This window comes from Oncorhynchus clarkii, chromosome 33 (assembly GCF_045791955.1).
Source record: "Oncorhynchus clarkii lewisi isolate Uvic-CL-2024 chromosome 33, UVic_Ocla_1.0, whole genome shotgun sequence".
Taxonomy (NCBI): Eukaryota; Metazoa; Chordata; class Actinopteri; order Salmoniformes; family Salmonidae; genus Oncorhynchus; species Oncorhynchus clarkii.
In genome coordinates this window covers 8,096,081-8,115,080 of record NC_092179.1, presented here as the reverse complement: position 1 = coordinate 8,115,080, position 19,000 = coordinate 8,096,081, and the positions used below count along the sequence as shown (strand labels likewise).

The following is a 19,000-nucleotide window of genomic DNA, read 5'->3' as shown; positions in this document are numbered from 1 at the left end:
GTAAAAACGTACAGTAGGGACCTAATTTGAATACGTCCCTCACAACCGTATCGTGTCTTTCCGGGGTGTTGCCTATAATAAATAAAACACTGCCAAACCAAATGACGGAAACACTAGAACGTAGCTAGCGGGTGGGTTTTCTAGCTTAAACATCTCACCGTTGTATGAGGGAGATGGTTTTTCCTTTTCTTTTCGCTTCCAGATCCATAATCATACTAAAATCCCCGATGGATGTAGCACGGAAATAACCAGACTGGCTCTTTGATCGCTGCGTAGGGGAAAAGATGTCCAATATACTTGATGCGGCGTTCAGAGTGAAATGGGACCGGACGACTGCAGCGAAGCGAGCTGTCTTTCTCGCGGCCGCTGCCTACGGGGTGAAAACCTTGTACCCCATCGTCTGCAGACAATTCGTGAAACGGAATGGATGCAGGAATAGCAGGGGCTCTAAAGGAGAGGAAAATGGCTCAACGGTTGGCGTTAAATCACAAACAGATGCACTGAGTCATAAAAAGTCGCCTGGGGTAAACGCAGAATTTTTTAAACAGATATTTGAACTCATTAAAATCCTCTTTCCAAAGCTTGTTTCCAAAGAGCTCGGATTGCTGTCTCTGCATTCGGTCGCGTTGATTTCACGGACATTTCTGTCTATCTATGTCGCAGGCTTGGATGGCAAGATTGTGAAAACAATCGTTGAGAAAGAACCACGCAGCTTCATCATACAACTGATGAAATGGCTCCTTATTGCCATTCCGGCCACATTCGTGAACAGTGTTATCCGCTACCTCGAGTGCAAGCTGGCCCTCGCCTTCCGCACACGGCTAGTGGACCATGCCTACACCACCTATTTCACAGACCAGACCTACTACAAAGTCAGCAACATGGACGGGAGACTGACCAACCCGGACCAGTCTCTTACCGAGGACGTAATGATGTTTTCCCAATCCGTTGCGCATCTCTACTCGAACCTCACCAAGCCCATCTTGGATGTGATACTCACCTCCTACACCCTCATCCAGACGGCCCGGTCCAGGGGGGCCAACGCCAGCGGGCCGACCCTGCTGGCTGGGCTGGTGGTGTTTTGCACGGCCAAGGTTCTGAGGGCCTGCTAGCCGAAATTCGGAAAACTAGTAGCTGAGGAGGCCCACAGGAAAGGCCATTTACGCTATGTGCATTCCAGGATCATTGCCAATGCAGAGGAGATAGCCTTCTACAGGGGCCACAAGGTATACAAGAAAGATGCGTGGTGGATTTTCCATGCAAATGTATTTATTATAATAGCAATACCAATGGGTTGGGTCCCTTGGAGTTGGATCCAATGCACACCTATGACATTGTATCCAATTCCCAAAAGTGAATTTCAATCATTTGATTGACAGCCTCCTTATATGCACTTGTTTTAAATAAGACTGTCTGCCAGTGCAAAATAACTAACATACAATGTGAATGCTATGTGAACTTTATTTGCAATCCATTTGTTGTGAATGTGCTGTGCTGTGTAGGCCAGATACTTTTTGTGACTGCAATGTAAACTGCCTGTCTGTGTCTGCCGGTCCTGTGTGTGTCAGGTGGAGATGCGTCAGCTGCAGAAGTGCTACCGGGCCCTGGCGGAGCAGATGAACTTGATCCTGTCCAAGCGTCTGTGGTACATCATGGTGGAGCAGTTCCTCATGAAGTACGTGTGGAGTAGCTGTGGACTGGTCATGGTGGCTGTGCCCATCATCACAGCTACCGGCTTCGCTGACAGCGGTAATAGTCACCACGACATCATCTTGTTTTCTTCTAAAGCCCCTTGTTTTCAGGAAGGGTTGTCATGGTTGATCTCTGTTTGTGCATTCCAGCAGGTAGCCTATTCCGTCTTTCATTTGAACCGATTGACGTTTGGTTCTATTCAGCTCATTTTGTGCTGGACTCACAAAGCTCCCCAAAAAACAGCCCCTCTTCATTTGCATGTTCCACACACCGTAGTAGCTGATCAGCATGTGTTAACTCACAGGAACCAACTAGCTCAACGATACCCTGTAGGTGTTATTCAACAAGGACTTTGTTGTGCTGGTAAGGGTATATTCATCCTGTTGTCCCTATTGTCCTGTTAGCTACTAACCAACGGAATGCTACTGTTGCCTGATGGGAGGTCATAATAATGTGTTTGATGCCAAATGGAATGGCATCAAGCAGATGGAAACCATGTGTTTGATGTATTTGATACCATTCCACCTGTTCCGCTACAGTCATTACCACGAGCCCGTCCTCCCCAATTAAGGTGCCACCATCCTCCTGTGGTCTCCACCCCCATCAGTGTCATACACACTGATAACATGGCAACTTTTGGGTTTTTGGCCACAAAAAAGAGAGCTGTCATTACAGTCTTACTGGTCTAAGCACAGAATGGCTCTGTTCCATTTTGGTCTTTTGCCACTTTCCCTAGTTCCTAGGCCCTTCCTTAGGCCATACAGATCAGAAAGCCAAGGGGCTACGGGCCCAGTATGTCATCTCATAGTGTCGATCCTTAATTTCCCCTCTCACAGAGACTGCCGACGGTCAGACTCAGGTGCTGGTGAGCGAGAGGACGGAGGCCTTCACCACCGCACGCAATCTCCTGGCCTCTGGAGCTGACGCCATCGAGAGGATCATGTCCTCCTACAAAGAGGTGATGTTTCACGCTTCTCTCGCCTCTCTTCTCTTCTCTCTCTCTCTCTCCTGTCTCGTCTCTTACATTCAAGTGGCATTAGAGTGAATGGACAGTGTTCGAGTGAGCCATTAGACCCACTCATGACAAGAGGACTTTCAAACGGTCTGACCAACATGAAGCAACACCAAAGAAAAAGATCCCTCATTGTAATCCCAAAATGATGATGTCCATCCACACGCATTTATTATTTTGCAGACATTTATTTTTGAGTTACCAGATTTAGGCCCATTGTATGTCCCCCATCACGGTGCTGATTTGAATGTTGTCTGTGTCGGAGGTCACATGCCCACTACAATATTTGTGAATATGACAGTTATATCTACAGTATTACATGGATGTGAGAAAAGGGCTGAGGTGCAAGAAAGCGCACTGTTTCACTCTGTAGGGGAGGGTAGACCTTTCAATAAGAGGAAATGAGTATTGTTGGTGTCTGTGGTTTTTGTAATCCTTTGCCTTGCAAATCAGTATCACACTTCCTACTGAAGGTTAGTCTACATTTAGTCATATACTGTACCATACAGTGTGGAGAACACACAGGGTATGAAAAAGAACAGAATGTGATTATTAGGTAGTGTTTTGGATGTTACCCAACAAGGCTATGCATGCAGGGGTTCCACTCAATGCACTGGGTTCTGCAATGTGTGTTGCTTTGGCACCCTAAGAGACAGGCAGAGATGCTTTCCTGAGGTAAGGTTCACTCACTGTAGCTCACCCTGCTCAGTGTTTGAACAGTGCCACACACCCAAGCAGGTTATGTAACAGTAGGGTATGTTATGCAGCAGGGGCACACACGTTCACCCTGTTCACCCACGACTGCGTGGCCAAGTACGACTCCCAACACCATCATTACGTTTTCTGACGACACAACAGTGGTAGGCCTGATCCCAGACAATGATGAGACAGCCTATAGGGAGGAGGTCAGAGACCCCCCTTTAACATAGATGGAGCTGAATTGGAGCGGATCGAGAACACCAACAAACTATCATGGTCCAAACACACCAAGACAGTTGTGAAGAGGGCACGACAACAGCTCTTCCCCAGATTTGGCACGGTCCCCAGATCCTCAAAAGGTTTTACAGCTGTACGATCGAGAGCATCCTGACCGGTTGCCTCTACCCCAAGCCATAAGACTGCTGAACAATTCATCAAATGGCCACCTGCATAATTTACATTGACACACCCCCCTTTGTTTTTACACTGCTGCTACTCGCTGTTTATTATCTATGCATAGTCACTTTACAAATTACCTCGACTAACCCTCACCCCCGCACATTGACTCGGTACCGGTACCCCGGGTATTTACCCCCAGTACCCCTGCCACTCAAGGCTCCCGAGTGGCGCAGCGGTCTAAGACACTGCATCTCAGTGCTAGAGGCGTCACTACAGACCCTGGTTGGATTTCAGGTTGGATCACAACTGGCCGGGATTGGGAGTCCCATAGGGCGGTGCACAATTGGCCCAGTGTCATCCGGGTTAGGGTTTGGCCGGGGTAGGCTGTCGTTGTATATAAGAATCTGTTCTTAACTGACTTGCCTAGTTAAATAAAAATAAAATATAGCATTGTTATGTCATTTTCTTTTGTACTTTAAAAAGAAAATATATTTTTTACTTTAGTCTATTTAGTAAATATTTTCTTAACTCTATTTCTTGAACTGCATTGTTGGTTAAGGGCTTGTAAGTAGGCATTTCACAGTACGGTCTACACCTGTTTTATTTGACAAATAACATTTGATTGGATTTGACAGACACAGGCAGGGCACATTGCACTACTGCTGCTGTCACTGCACTCTGTCTGAACACAGCCTGAGACTGTGACACACCTAAGGCTGTGGCGGTCATGACATTTTGTCAGCCGGTGATTGTCAAGCAAACAACTGCCGATCTCACGTTAATTAACATAAACACATTTAGAATCTTCTGGCTTCCATGCATAGCCTACAAGCCACTAATGCAGACATTTGGAACATCTACATTTTAAAAGTCTAAGAAATCCATTTAATATAGCCTACACCATGACAATAAATCCAGTCTTTATTTTAGACAGGTCAAAAGACAAAGAGAGTTGCACACTCTATGTATAAACGCCCAGTTATTTATTGGGTAAATCACCAGGTGGTTCTATAGGCTATGCAATTGCGTGAGAAAACAGAGTGATGGCCTCTATTAAAAAGATGAGGATCCCATCAGCTGTCAGTTCCACTTTAAGGCTTTCCCACTCTGCCACTCATGCTGGCTGGCTTAGCCTAGCTGTGAATAATCCTCCATCTGGGGATCATCCATGTAGCCTGTCTGGCTGGGTTCAGCTCCTCATTATCAATCCTATGGCACCCTAACTAACTTGGAAGATATCTCCTTAAAATGTGACCCGATTCAGGAAACTAGGCGTATGTCGCAAGTCACGACATCACAGGAGAGCCGTTTGAACTTAAACATTTTGTTCTCGAACATGTGAACTTTCATGTGCCTTAATAACAAACTTGTATGTCATCTGTAAAATTGTTCGATTACGAGCCTTGTTGGTTAAGCCACAGAAAAAGTCAGCAACCTTCCCACTAGCCATGATTGGCTGAGATAATAAGTGGGCTGGACATACCGAGAGAGGAGTTTGGATTGGTCTGCCATACAGAAGGCTTCTGTCTATTTGAGCTGGTCAGTCTGTGTTTGTAATCCTGTCAAACCTTTCCACATGGAACCCAAAAGGGTTTAACCTGTAACCAAAAAGGGTTCTCTTGTGGGGACAGCCGCAGAACCCTTTTAGAACCCTTTTTTCTAAGAGTGTACATTCGTCCCATTAGACAGGCTATGTTATCTGTAGGAAGGCCTCGGACCATCATCAGTGCTGTGTGTTCCCTAAACACAGATACAAACAGCTATGAAAAAACAACGACACCAGCCATTGTTTAGAGTCAGATTAAGTTATGAGTGAAAATTAGTTGCATAAATTATACAGAGGTCTTTTGCATCATTCAATCAAATAATGGCCCTTCAGCTTGTACTGTAATCCTGACCAGATTTTCAGTGCACTCTACAATACACTGCTATAGACCAGCTCTGCTGCTGGCTGCTCTCATAGTTCAAGGGTTTTCCCAAAGACACACACACTGCTCTACTTTGCTCACACCTACTGTTGGGCAATGGAACTCTGTTGGGTAAGGCGACCTAACTGACTCCAGTGTTATTTACCTCAACAAGTGACCTCTGACCTTTCTTGTTGTCTGTGATAGGTCACAGAGCTGGCGGGCTACACGACACGCGTCTACAACATGTTCCTGGTGTTTGGCGAGGTGCAGAGGGGCGTCTACAAGCGCTCGTCCGCTTCGACCATGGGAACAGGAGAGAAGAAGATCGTGGCCAGGCCAGAGATGCACATCGACGGGCCTTTGGAAATCAAAGGTAGACTATCTGAGATTTAGTACACATTTGTCCAGAGGTACATAGGATACACTTACACATGTGAGACACTCAAACGTTATTCTATTCCCTATTCAGTACACTATACCATAATATACTACAATACTACATTAGGGGGTTGTGGTAGAATCTGGGTTAGAGAGGCGGGCTGGTAGCCTGGTAACCGAAATGTTGCCGGTTCGAATCCCCGAGCTGCGTGCCGGGAGTGATCCGGCAGCCGGAGGGTTACCAGCTTCAATGATACTTGTGCGTCTGTAACTTTATCACTCATCATTATTCACAATTCATTCAGGATATTCCCTAATCATGATAGCATCCACATGAATGTAGAAGTGTTCAGAAACAGGCCTCCCGGGTGGTGCAGTGGTTAAGGGCGCTGTACTGCAGCGCCAGCTGTGCCATCAGAGTCCTGGGTTGTCGTAACCGGCCGCGACCGGGAGGTCCGTGGGGCGACGCACAATTGGCCTAGCGTCGCCCGGTTTAGGGAGGGCTTGGTCGGTAGGGGTGTCCTTGTCTCATCGCGCACCAGCGACTCCTGTGGCGGGCTGGGCGCAGTGTACGCTAGCCAAGGTGGCCAGGTGCACGGTGTTTCCTCCGGCGCATTGGTGCGGCTGGCTTCCGGGTTGGATGTGCGCTGTGTTAAAGAAGCAGCGGCTTGGTTGGTTGTGTATCGGAGGACGCATGACTTTCAACCTTCGTCTCTCCCGAGCCCGTACGGGAGTTGTAGCGATGAGACAAGATAGTAGCTACTACAACAATTGGATACTACGAAATTGGGGAGAAAAAGGGGTAAAATTAAAAATAAAAAAAAAAGTGTTCAGAAACAAAATAATCTGAAAACACAACCAAAATAAACAGGAAATGCATCCAACCAAATTTGTAGTCACAAGATTGATGTAGTCATTGTGTGCTAGAAGTATGGGACTAAATACTTTAATTTGAACTTATTTTTTTACAGGCTAGAGAGAGACACAGGGTCCACCCCAAATGGCACCCTATTCTCTATATAGTGCACTACTTTCAGTGTTTCCTCATATTAATTTACCAGTGGCAGGCCACCACTTCTAAATCTGTATATACTGTATATATATATATATATACTGTATATAAAGAAAAAATTGGGGATGTTAAAATGTTTTCACTGTAAAGTTAAATGACTAAAACAGATCATGTAGAAAAGATAATGGACCAATATAATACAAATAAAATATGATCATCTTCGAGAACTGACAATCACCAAAATAAAACTAGACAGTCAGGGAGAATCTAAAAGTCCCAAAATTGCATGGCATTATTTTGTGACAATGTTTGAGTCATTCAGATAGCATAAGAACACTGCATAAGTGTGTAGAATTGTAGGAAATTTGCTCTAAACGGCACATTTTCTCTCAGCCCCATGGCAAAATGTATAAAATTGCAGGAGACGTACTTTAAAACTGACATGTTTTCTCCGCCCTATGACAGAATGTGTAGAATTTTGGGAAATTTGCTTTAAAACATTTTGTCTCTGCGGCCAGGACGAGGGCCTCTAAAATGTTCAGTTGCCTGGAATGACAAGTTATAACGTATATATGTGTCATTTGATGCGTTCATAGTCATGTTCATGTTGGGGTTTTTCAATTAGGTACAGTACATTCTGAAAGTATTCAGACCCATTTACTCTTTCCACATTTTGTTACGTTACAGCCTTATTCTAAAATATTTTAAATAAACGTTTTTCATTATCAATCTACACACAATACCCCATAATGACAAAGCGAAAACAAGTTTGTAGAAATATTTGCAAATGTATTAAAAATAAAAAAACAAATAACTTAAGTATTCAGACCCTTTGCTACGAGACTCGAAATTGAGCTCACGTGCCTCCTGTTTCCATTGATCATCCTTGAGATGTTTCAACAACTTGATTGGAGTCCACCTGTGGTAAATTCGATTGATTGGATATGATTTGGAAAGGCACACACCTGTCTATATAAGGTCCCACAGTTGAGAGTGCATGTCAGAGCAAAAACCAAGCCATGAGGTCAAAGGAATTGTCCGTAGAGCTCCAAGACAGGATTGTGTCGAGGCACAGATCTGGGGAAGGGTACCAAGACATTTTTGCAGCAATGAAGGTCCCCAAGAACACAGTGGCCTACATCAGTCTTAAATGGAAGAAGTTTGGAACCACCAAGACTCTTCCTAGAGCTGGCAGCCCGTCCAAACTGAGCAATCGGGGGAGAAGGGCCTTGGTCAGTGAGGTGAACCTGATGGTCACTCTGACAGAGCTCCAGAGTTCCTCTGTGGAGATGGGAGAACTTTCCAGAAGGACAACCATCTCTGCAGCGCTCCACCAATCAGGCCTTTATGGTAGTGGCCAGACCGAAGCCACTCTTCAGTGAAAGGCACATGACAACCTGCTTGGAGTTTTCCAAAAGGCACGTAAAGGACTCTCAGACCATGAGAAAGAAGATTCTCAAACCAAGATTGAACTCTTTGACCTGAATGCCAACTGTCACGTCTGGAGGAAACCTGGCAACTTCCCTACGGTGAAGCATGTTGGTGGCAGCATCATGAGGTGGGGATATTTTTCAGTGGCAGGGACTGGGAGACTTGTCAGGATCGAGGGAAAGATGAATGGAGCAAAGTACAGAGAGATCCTTGATGAAAACCTGCTTCAGAGTGCTCAGGACCTCAGACTGATGTTAAGGTTCACCTTCCAACAGGACAACGACCCTAAGCACACAGCCAAGACAACGCAGGAGTGGCTTCGGGACAAGTCTGAATGTCCTTGAGTGGCCCAGCCAGAGCCCGGACTTGAACCTGATTAAACATCTCTGGAGAGACCTGAAAATAGCTGTGCAGCGATGCTCCCCATCCAACCTGACAGATCTTCAGAGTATCTGCAGAGAGGAATGGGAGAAACTCCCCAAATACAGGTGTGCCAAGCTTGTAGCGTCATACCCAAGAAGACTCGAGGCTGTAATCACTTACAAAGGTGCTTCAACAAAGTACTGAGTAAAGGGCCTGACTACTTATGTAAATGTGATATTTCAATTTGTAAAAAAAAATTTTTGCTTTGTCATTATGTGGTATTGTGTGTAGATTGATGAGGGAGAAAAAGCTATTTAATCCATTTTAGAATAAGCCTGTAACGTAACAAAATGTGGAAAAGTCCAGGGGTCTGAATACTTTCCGAATGCACTGTAAATGCAGATGGGCCAACCCAAGCTTCAGCCTATTTATTTCTGGCTTTTAAAGAGACAATTACGTTTCAGATGGTGTCAACATAATCATATATTCTTTCATTTTGGAGTAGAATGTCCTTTTCAAAAGAATTGACTTCCCCCCCCCACGCTAACTTTGCCATTGCTGCTGAACAAAAATCCTAGGGGAAACACTGACTTTTGACCAGAGACCTATGGGCCTTTGTCAAAAGTAGAGCACTATAAAAGGGAATAGGGTGCCATTTGGGAAACAGCCGAGGCTAATCCTGTGTATCTTTCTTGCTGTTCTTTCTCACCATCTTGGTCTAAAGCCAAATATCCATCCTCGGCATCAATCGACTGTAATCATGATATAAGATGTTTTATTGTTTCATACACCGGATAGGTACAGTGAAGTGTGTCGTTTTACAGGGTCAGCCATAGTAGTACGGCACCCCTGGAGCAAATTAGGGTTAATTGCTCAAGGGTACTTCGACAGGTTTTTCACCATGTCAGCCCGGTATTCGAACCAACCACCTTTCTGCTCGGCTAATACCACCGGTGAACATGTGCATACTCTGGACATACTCTTTGCTAACACAGCTAGTTAGTCAGTTGGCCACGTCCTCGCTATCTACAGCTGCACTTTTTTACACTTTCTCACATTTTGTAAATGCTGCCACACATTTTTTTCTGGCAGCCACATGCACTCTGGTTGACTGAACTGATCATATGAATTATTGATCGACACACAATGACCAGTTTTCTTCCTTGTTTTTTTTGTCTTTGTCTTCTGCAGGAAGAGTCATCGATGTGGACAATGGCATCGTGTGTGAGAGTGTCCCTATCATCACTCCCAATGGAGACATAGTGGTCTCCAGCCTCAACTTCAAGGTGAGAAATAACACATCAACATCCTGGGTGATGTTCAGTAGTGATAAAACTGTTTTCAAATGAAGTGAAATACTTCAAATGATGTACTACCTGAACTTATCCAATAAGAAAGCAGATTTTTGTTTCCATTCCCAAAGTGTTGTGAAAGTGCGTCCTACTAAATCATTCTAAATGTTACAGCACCTGTGATGTGTTTGCTGTTACTATTTTCCTAATCCTCCAGCCATCTTCCCCCAGGGTAGGGAGTACATGCTATTTTCCTAATCCTCCAGCCATCTTCCCCCAGGGTAGGGAGTACATGCTATTTTCCTAATCCTCCAGCCATCTTCCCCCAGGGTAGGGAGTACATGCTATTTTCCTAATCCTCCAGCCATCTTCCCCCAGGGTAGGGAGTACATGCTATTTTCCTAATCCTCCAGCCATCTTCCCCCAGGGTAGGGAGTACATGCTATTTTCCTAATCCTCCAGCCATCTTCCCCCAGGGTAGGGAGTACATGCTATTTTCCTAATCCTCCAGCCATCTTCCCCCAGGGTAGGGAGTACATGCTATTTTCCTAATCCTCCAGCCATCTTCCCCCAGGGTAGGGAGTACATGCTATTTTCCTAATCCTCCAGCCATCTTCCCCCAGGGTAGGGAGTACATGCTATTTTCCTAATCCTCCAGCCATCTTCCCCCAGGGTAGGGAGTACATGCTATTTTCCTAATCCTCCAGCCATCTTCCCCCAGGGTAGGGAGTACATGCTATTTTCCTAATCCTCCAGCCATCTTCCCCCAGGGTAGGGAGTACATGCTATTTTCCTAATCCTCCAGCCATCTTCCCCCAGGGTAGGGAGTACATGCTATTTTCCTAATCCTCCAGCCATCTTCCCCCAGGGTAGGGAGTACATGCTATTTTCCTAATCCTCCAGCCATCTTCCCCCAGGGTAGGGAGTACATGCTATTTTCCTAATCCTCCAGCCATCTTCCCCCAGGGTAGGGAGTACATGCTATTTTCCTAATCCTCCAGCCATCTTCCCCCAGGGTAGGGAGTACATGCTATTTTCCTAATCCTCCAGCCATCTTCCCCCAGGGTAGGGAGTACATGCTATTTTCCTAATCCTCCAGCCATCTTCCCCCAGGGTAGGGAGTACATGCTATTTTCCTAATCCTCCAGCCATCTTCCCCCAGGGTAGGGAGTACATGCTATTTTCCTAATCCTCCAGCCATCTTCCCCTAGGGTAGGGAGTACATGCTATTTTCCTAATCCTCCAGCCATCTTCCCCCAGGGTAGGGAGTACATGCTATTTTCCTAATCCTCCAGCCATCTTCCCCCAGGGTAGGGAGTACATGCTATTTTCCTAATCCTCCAGCCATCTTCCCCCAGGGTAGGGAGTACATGCTATTTTCCTAATCCTCCAGCCATCTTCCCCCAGGGTAGGGAGTACATGCTATTTTCCTAATCCTCCAGCCATCTTCCCCCAGGGTAGGGAGTACATGCTATTTTCCTAATCCTCCAGCCATCTTCCCCCAGGGTAGGGAGTACATGCTATTTTCCTAATCCTCCAGCCATCTTCCCCCAGGGTAGGGAGTACATGCTATTTTCCTAATCCTCCAGCCATCTTCCCCCAGGGTAGGGAGTACATGCTATTTTCCTAATCCTCCAGCCATCTTCCCCCAGGGTAGGGAGTACATGCTATTTTCCTAATCCTCCAGCCATCTTCCCCCAGGGTAGGGAGTACATGCTTTGTCCTTTGTTGTGTTACCCGGAAGTTAGCTCACTTTGAGATTTGAATTTATTTTTGAAGTGAACCCTGGCTAAGAGAAGGAAGCACACATGTAATTATCACACACACACACACACACACACACACACACACACACACACACACACACACACACACACTCTACATTGCATAGTATAAAATAAGGACAGTATTGCTTCCTAATACTCAACATAAACCATGACAAAAAAAAAGATGTAGGGATCAAGTGATTGCTTTGCCACACTCATGTCATGGGTTGTTAGACACATCAGCTGTGAGGAAACGATTCAGTACTCCAAGGCTATAACGTGTGTGTGAATGCTGTTTCTTGCAGGTGGAGGAAGGTATGCACCTGTTGATCACAGGTCCTAACGGCTGTGGGAAGAGTTCTCTGTTCAGGATCCTCAGTGGGCTGTGGCCTGTCTATGGGGGGCTGCTGCACAAGCCCTCCCCACAACACATGTTCTACATACCACAAAGGTTAGTGGTTGTCACTGTCACACACATCCTTATGCCCATACATGTACCGACTCTGACACACATGTACCCATTTATAGATTATAGGATCTTCATTTGACCACTCTATTGTTGCTGCCAATGTTATTTCCACTTTAAAATGTCAGACTTGATTTGCCCTAACAAAAAATGGATCAACCCCTACAAAAATGGCCACTAATTAAAATCCACATAATAATTCACATTTCCTGTTGCTGCAGGATTATTTTCCTGCTGTGGCAAACTGCCTACATCTGTACCAAGCAGGCTTGCATAGAGGCACACACACAAGCATGCACGGATGAATATTCTGTATGCACGCACACGCACACACACACACACACACACACACACACACACACACACACACACACAGTTAAATGTATTGAAAATCAGCAGGAGGTAACCTTACCCTCTAGACTCGGTAACTGGATCTCCATGGAGAGTGAGAGAGAGTAACCAGACCTTAGAGTAGTGAAATATTTACCAGATCTTCCAGGTGTTTTGACGGCTTTACTGGAATGGTGAAACGTGACACACACACACACACACACACACACACACAGACCTCTTTACCCAAATGTTGTGTCTGACTATCTCCCCCTCTCTCTCGCCCTCAGGCCGTACATGTCCATTGGAACCCTGAGAGACCAGGTGATCTACCCAGACTCTCTAAAGGACATGCATGACAGGGGCTACAGAGACACGGACCTGGAGGTCATACTGGACATCGTTAACCTCAACCAGATAGTGACCCGCGAGGGCGGTAAGAACCCGGGGAGGGATCTGAGTCAGCCTAGAACAGAAGGGCTGCGTGGGTCTGAAGGCGTAGGAACAGGTGCACTTTGAAAAGAGCTGGCCTGACAAAACCTCCCAGCATCCTATTTTTAAGCTATTTGCCCTTGAGATGAATGATATGGTTTCCAAGGGGATTCCCTAACAACAACTGACATATACTGAACGGGGCCCTCTCAGTTCAGCTAACACTTCCTAAAAAAAAAAAAAAACGTTTGTATCTCTTATCATACTATGCGCTGTCTGTAAGTTATATCAGTATTTTCTAGTGGCACCAGTCTGTCCCTCTCCATGTCTTTGGTCTTATTAAGGACATGTAGAGTGTAGTTAATTGGAGACCAGTGGTCCTGTTATTCTCCGACAATCGGCTCCATTAATGTGACCTCACCACTAAGCCTAGTCACTCCCGGTTAGAGCCATGAATGGCTGCTTTGTAACCACCGTGTGAATGGTTCCTAGCCAGAGGAGAGGGTCATTCAACTAAAATAATCTTGGGATCCCTCAAGAAGGGATTATCATTTTCCCTGTTTGTTCACCAACGCCGACTGTAGAGACATTGAAGTCCTGCGTTTTCCTCCTGCGTCATGGCTCTAAATCGGGATTAGAAAGTATTTGTTTTTTTTTTGGTCTTTTGAGATGAATATGAAGCCCGGTGATTTAAACGGAAAAGACACAGGACGCCTTGGCAGCGGGATAAAAACGCTTGTTTTTAAGCCTTAGAGAGAGACAACGTTTGTAAGTCAGTCAGTCTCCTATGGAATATTCTTGAACTTTGGGCTCTCGCCACAGGCGTTACCGTGGTTACACTAAATGTAAACCCTTTGCGTTGGTCTTTGGGTAGCGTTTAACCGACTTATTCCTGTGGAGAATAAAACTGTGGTCAATGACAGTGCTTCCAATATTAACTGACTGTGATGTGTGTCTGCTTGTCTGTGTGTAGGTTGGGATGCAGAGATGGACTGGAAGGATGTGTTGTCTGGGGGAGAGAAACAGAGGATGGGCATGGCTCGCATGTTCTACAACAGGTACGACTTGGCCTGCCATCGTAGGCCTTCTAAAACCCTGTACGTGTGGGTTGGAAAAACGGAATAGTAGATGGTGCTGTTGATTGAATAGCCCATATTCCTCTCTTGTTCTATAGTTGATTGATTGGTGGCCAGCTGATTTAATTCATTGTTAATTCGAAAGTTATACACTTCTAAATTCCTTTTTCTTGTGTGTCAGGCCAAAGTACGCCCTGTTAGATGAGTGCACCAGTGCTGTCAGCATTGACGTGGAGGGGAAAATATTCCAGGCTGCAAAGGATGCTGGGATATCCTTACTGTCAATCACCCATAGACCCTCCCTCTGGTAAGAGATAGATATCATATCTGGACCAGTCTGTCCAGCCCAATTCCAATCTTTTTTCCACTAATTGGTATTTTGACCAATCACATCAGGTCTTTTCACGTCAGATATTTTTCAGAGCTGATCTGATTGGTCAAAAGACCAATTTGTGAAAAAATGTCAGAATTGGGCTGCCTGTTTAAATGCAGCCATGGTGTCTCCAATACCTAGGTGGAGCACCATGAGTTTGGCAAGCAAGACTAGTCAGATAGTTTCTCAAACGTCCAATGTGTAATATTGTATGGCGCTTTTTGTCTTGAAGCACACAGATTCTGTGCCTAACACTGTAGAAGAGTTTTAAAGGAAAACCGTACAGAAACCTGTAGAAAAAAAGGAAATGCAAAATACTACCGCAAAACAAGTAGTAGCCTATAAGCAAATGCACTACTAGTTGTCAAGTCAGCAATGCTCTGTTCTTTGTTTTCTTTGAGTTAGCCTCAGAGAAAACACAAACAGGACTACCACAATATTGTGCAAGTCTGTTCCTCTCAGGAGATTGCTGCTGCTATTTAGTTGCTTGTTTAACCTTAGCAGTCACGTAACCCTATGACATTTTACACGACATGACATGACACTACACCACGCAACAAGGCTGGGAACAGCACAAAATAATCACAACATGACTGCAACCACAATAGAACAGGACACATGCGCCATCACTAACACTGCAATACTGTTTCATAACATACCACAACCATAAGGTCAAAGACAATTGTATACTATTTGGAAATAATGTTGTGCTTGGACTGGCTAGTGAACGAATTAAAATGAGAAACCTAACCCAACCATGAAATAATCCCATCCTTAACCCATGTTCTTGCTCCACTTTTCATACCGACAGGAAGTACCACACTCACCTGTTACAGTTTGATGGTGAGGGAGGATGGAGGTTCGAGCAGCTGGACACCGCTACGCGTCTCTCCCTGACCGAGGAGAAACAACGCCTCGAGTCTTCACTTGCAGGAATACCCAAGATGCAACACAGACTCAACGAACTCTGCAAGATCCTGGGAGCGGACTCAGCCCTCAAAACAGCCGACTTAGCAGAGGAATGAAAGAAAGAGCGAGATGTTCAGAAAAGTCAAAAGTATAATTTTTTTGTTTCAACGCACACCAAACGCATATTCCCATACGTTTCCAATGTTGGGGTTGAGTTTTAAGAATTCAGCGACACTGTTGTTTTCTAGATGTTTTTATTGCTGAGTGGTTGAGAGACTTAAAATCTCTGACAAGCTGAGACTAACATTTTATTTGGTTGAACAATGAAGTCAAATTATTTTTCATTTCTAGCACTACTCAATTTGGGGAATAGTTAATTGTTATTGCCGTAGTTATCAAGTGCTGAAGTAGTAGGCTTATGCTATTTTGTGTGAGACAGTATTTTCCTCCTTTTAGTGTATAGATTTGTTTGTGTTAAATAAAACAGTACTGTGGACAGGAAAATGCACAACGTGTCGTTTTATTAGATGAGTTTAAAAGGTTGACGTTTCGGCCTTTTAATAGCCTTCTATGTCAATCTTTTAAACTTGTCTAATTCAACTATTTTTTTAAAGAATGGTGAGCTAGCGTTGCACCTTTTCCTGTCCAATGATCTCTACACATTTTTTGGGGGTTTCACCTCGACTCACTTTGGTTGAGCACCCTCTCCTTCTTTCTGTAAAAAAAAAACTACTAGGAAGGTCTTTGGATGATATCAAACAATGAACATACACGTTTTTACAATCATATCAAGTTCTTCATTAAGGTTAGGCTAATAAGCATACCGTTTTCAAGGTAACCCAACTGCTCAAATGTAAAGTATCACAGCTGCAATACATTTGTGTCCCTTTTCTGTTATCTCAGCTACTGGCGCTGGGGTTATGTCATAAGGACATCTTTCTTATAACATGACTGAATGTGTTTCTCACAGGTTATTTCCTCAGAACTGCAGTGTAGTAATATATTCAAAATACCTCAGTAGCTTTCAAAATATCTTGCTCTGCATTTTAAATAACACCCTTCCTTAGACCTATATAGTGCACTACTTTCACCTTTGTTAGTGGCTAATAGATGGTTGTCTTAGGAGCTATTATTGGACATTGGTGCATTAGTGACAGAGCTGTGGGTCTGTTGCTATAGGCTTCTGGTTCACTGAACAAATACAATGGATTTCAAGGCATTCCGTCTTGTCTCCAGCAGAGCACAGCAGGAATCGGACTGGGCTCACTCACACAAACGCACGCTAACGCACACACACACACACACACACACACACACATCGCCTGGCAAAGCCCTCCTCACTGTCACTAGGGTAATATCCGCGGAACAGGGGTGTTTTGTGTTGTCTCGGTCCGCAATCTTCACCCCTATAAACATAATCTTCAGCATAGAGGTGTTGTGTTTTACAATAAACACGGTTGTTTTCCGTTGTAGTTCAGTACAGTTTACTTGGTTGCTGAGTTTTATTAAATGTTACCTCGTTATAGCCACCCACAGTACAAATCAATCTAGTTGAGCAAATCATATTTGTTATCAGCGACCTATCTCAGACTTTATACTGTGAACTTTGTTTGTTTCTTTTTTTGATAATGTCATAAAATTGTATTTTTAATGTAGGGATTTTAGAGTTTGATAACGCCTCTTCAAATCTGTGCACTGTAAATCTTCTGCTGAACAAAGCTGACATTTCAGCGCTGGTCAAATCCAAGACCAGTCCTTCTAGTGCTGTAGCCTTATAGCCTGGCTGTGTTAGTATCCAACGGGTCCGCGGCCCGAATTTGGCCCCCCAAGAGCAAAAAAAAAATGTGTATTTTTATCGTTGGAAATAAAAGACTGTAAAAACGCCAGCAAATCAGCTCCAAGTGATTGACATTTTGAAAATGTCAAATTATTGCCACGCATAATAGAGAGAGATATGTAATCGTATACAGATCCGAGCAAGGTTTGAAATGATTATGTCAAATATTATATCTGTTTGGGCTTCTTGCAGTCTATTTGCAGTCTACACATTATTTGTAATTATGTTCCGGTGGCTGAATCTAGTTGATCCCTGCCCTATACGGTATTTTCAATCAGTGACACATACTAATGCTGGGTTATTTGATTGGCTTGGTAACGTCTGTGACAAATCAGAATGAAATCAGTAACCGCAATGGCAGAATATTTACAAGTGTACAACAAGTGCAACTGCAATATTTTGACCACTACATCTCAGACTAAACTGTCTTAAAGAGAAGTGACATGGAAAAGAATGTATGTGAGTTATAAATATGTAAACTATATATTGTAATGTATACTTTGTTAATATGGTACTTATACTTTGCCTTTGCATGGAATGGGTGAGTGTGAGTGATGCCTCAATCACATGTTATATTTGAACTGTCTCTTTCAATCAATGCTAAACAGAGAGCATTGTGGGAGGAAAAATACAATAACTTGCACCGTGAATAGTTAGTTGTTCATGGAAATAAAGTGTTGACATTTTGTAATATACTTGGTTATAACTACTGTTATTAAATAGGTTATGAGCCTGAAAAGAACCTACATATTCAGGCTTCTCATTCCTTGGGATTCTAACTAATACTTTGTGTCTTGAAAAGGACACCTGACATAGTTTGAAACCCGATTTCCCTGTACTGTAAAAAAGAAAAACATTCTGTGTTGCTCAGCCCTGTTGATAGGAAGTATCTACAGTATACTACTGGATGAAACAGTGTTAAAGTGACTGAGAACGGTATGGAATGAGTAGAATCGAGAGGTGATGCTTGAAACTGTATACATGTTGACCCTGAGTTTAGCTATCTAACCAAGACTATGGATCAAAGTCAAACTAAATCAAATATGCTTTGGTATTCTAAAAAATTGGAACTGTTAAGTTAGGCCCACTCTAGTATGTTCCCACAACACTGACACACATACTACCAATTATTTGATACAATTCTTTTGTCATTTTTCTAATAAGTGGAACATCCGAATGTACTGTATTTGACATGTGTCATAGCATTTGGCTTTGTCATTCGGCAATTCATCCAATTTCGGCAATGGTAACAATTGGAAGTGTGATTTGCAAAATGGTTGTTCATTTAATGGCACCTCTTGTAACTAATGCATGTGTTCTGTCGTGATTTTATTAAAGAAGAGTAACGAACTCATTTATGTTATGGGCATGGGATCTGTTTTGTTCTGTGGGCCTAGTGATGCTGTTTCAGTCCAGAGAGACATGGGACTGAGGGACAAGAACAGGCGTTGTCTCCCCTCTCTTCTAGTCTCCTCCTGATTTTTTTTTTAATGGCGGGAAAACAAACAAAACGTTCTAAACCTACCTGTTCTGCTACTGCTGTTCGTTCTGCACGCGGAGGCTGTGCGCTGAGTGTTCGTTTACGTCAGTGTGAATCCCGTATGTAGTTTCAAGCATGCTCAA

At 44.0% G+C, this 19,000-nt stretch overlaps 1 protein-coding gene across 1 annotated transcript; it reads left to right on the top strand.

Moving 5' to 3' along the window:
- The first annotated feature begins 74 nt into the window (after positions 1–74).
- Positions 75–18,735, top strand: LOC139392722 (ATP-binding cassette sub-family D member 2). The gene is made up of 10 exons (XM_071140922.1): positions 75–1,226; positions 1,569–1,749; positions 2,529–2,650; positions 5,917–6,085; positions 10,088–10,182; positions 12,260–12,405; positions 13,041–13,186; positions 14,156–14,240; positions 14,440–14,565; positions 15,443–18,735. Exons 2-10 carry the CDS (start codon positions 1,575–1,577, stop codon positions 15,654–15,656), a joined length of 1,278 nt encoding a protein of 425 aa, XP_070997023.1. The 5' UTR covers positions 75–1,226; positions 1,569–1,574; the 3' UTR covers positions 15,657–18,735.
- The last annotated feature ends 265 nt before the right edge of the window (positions 18,736–19,000 follow it).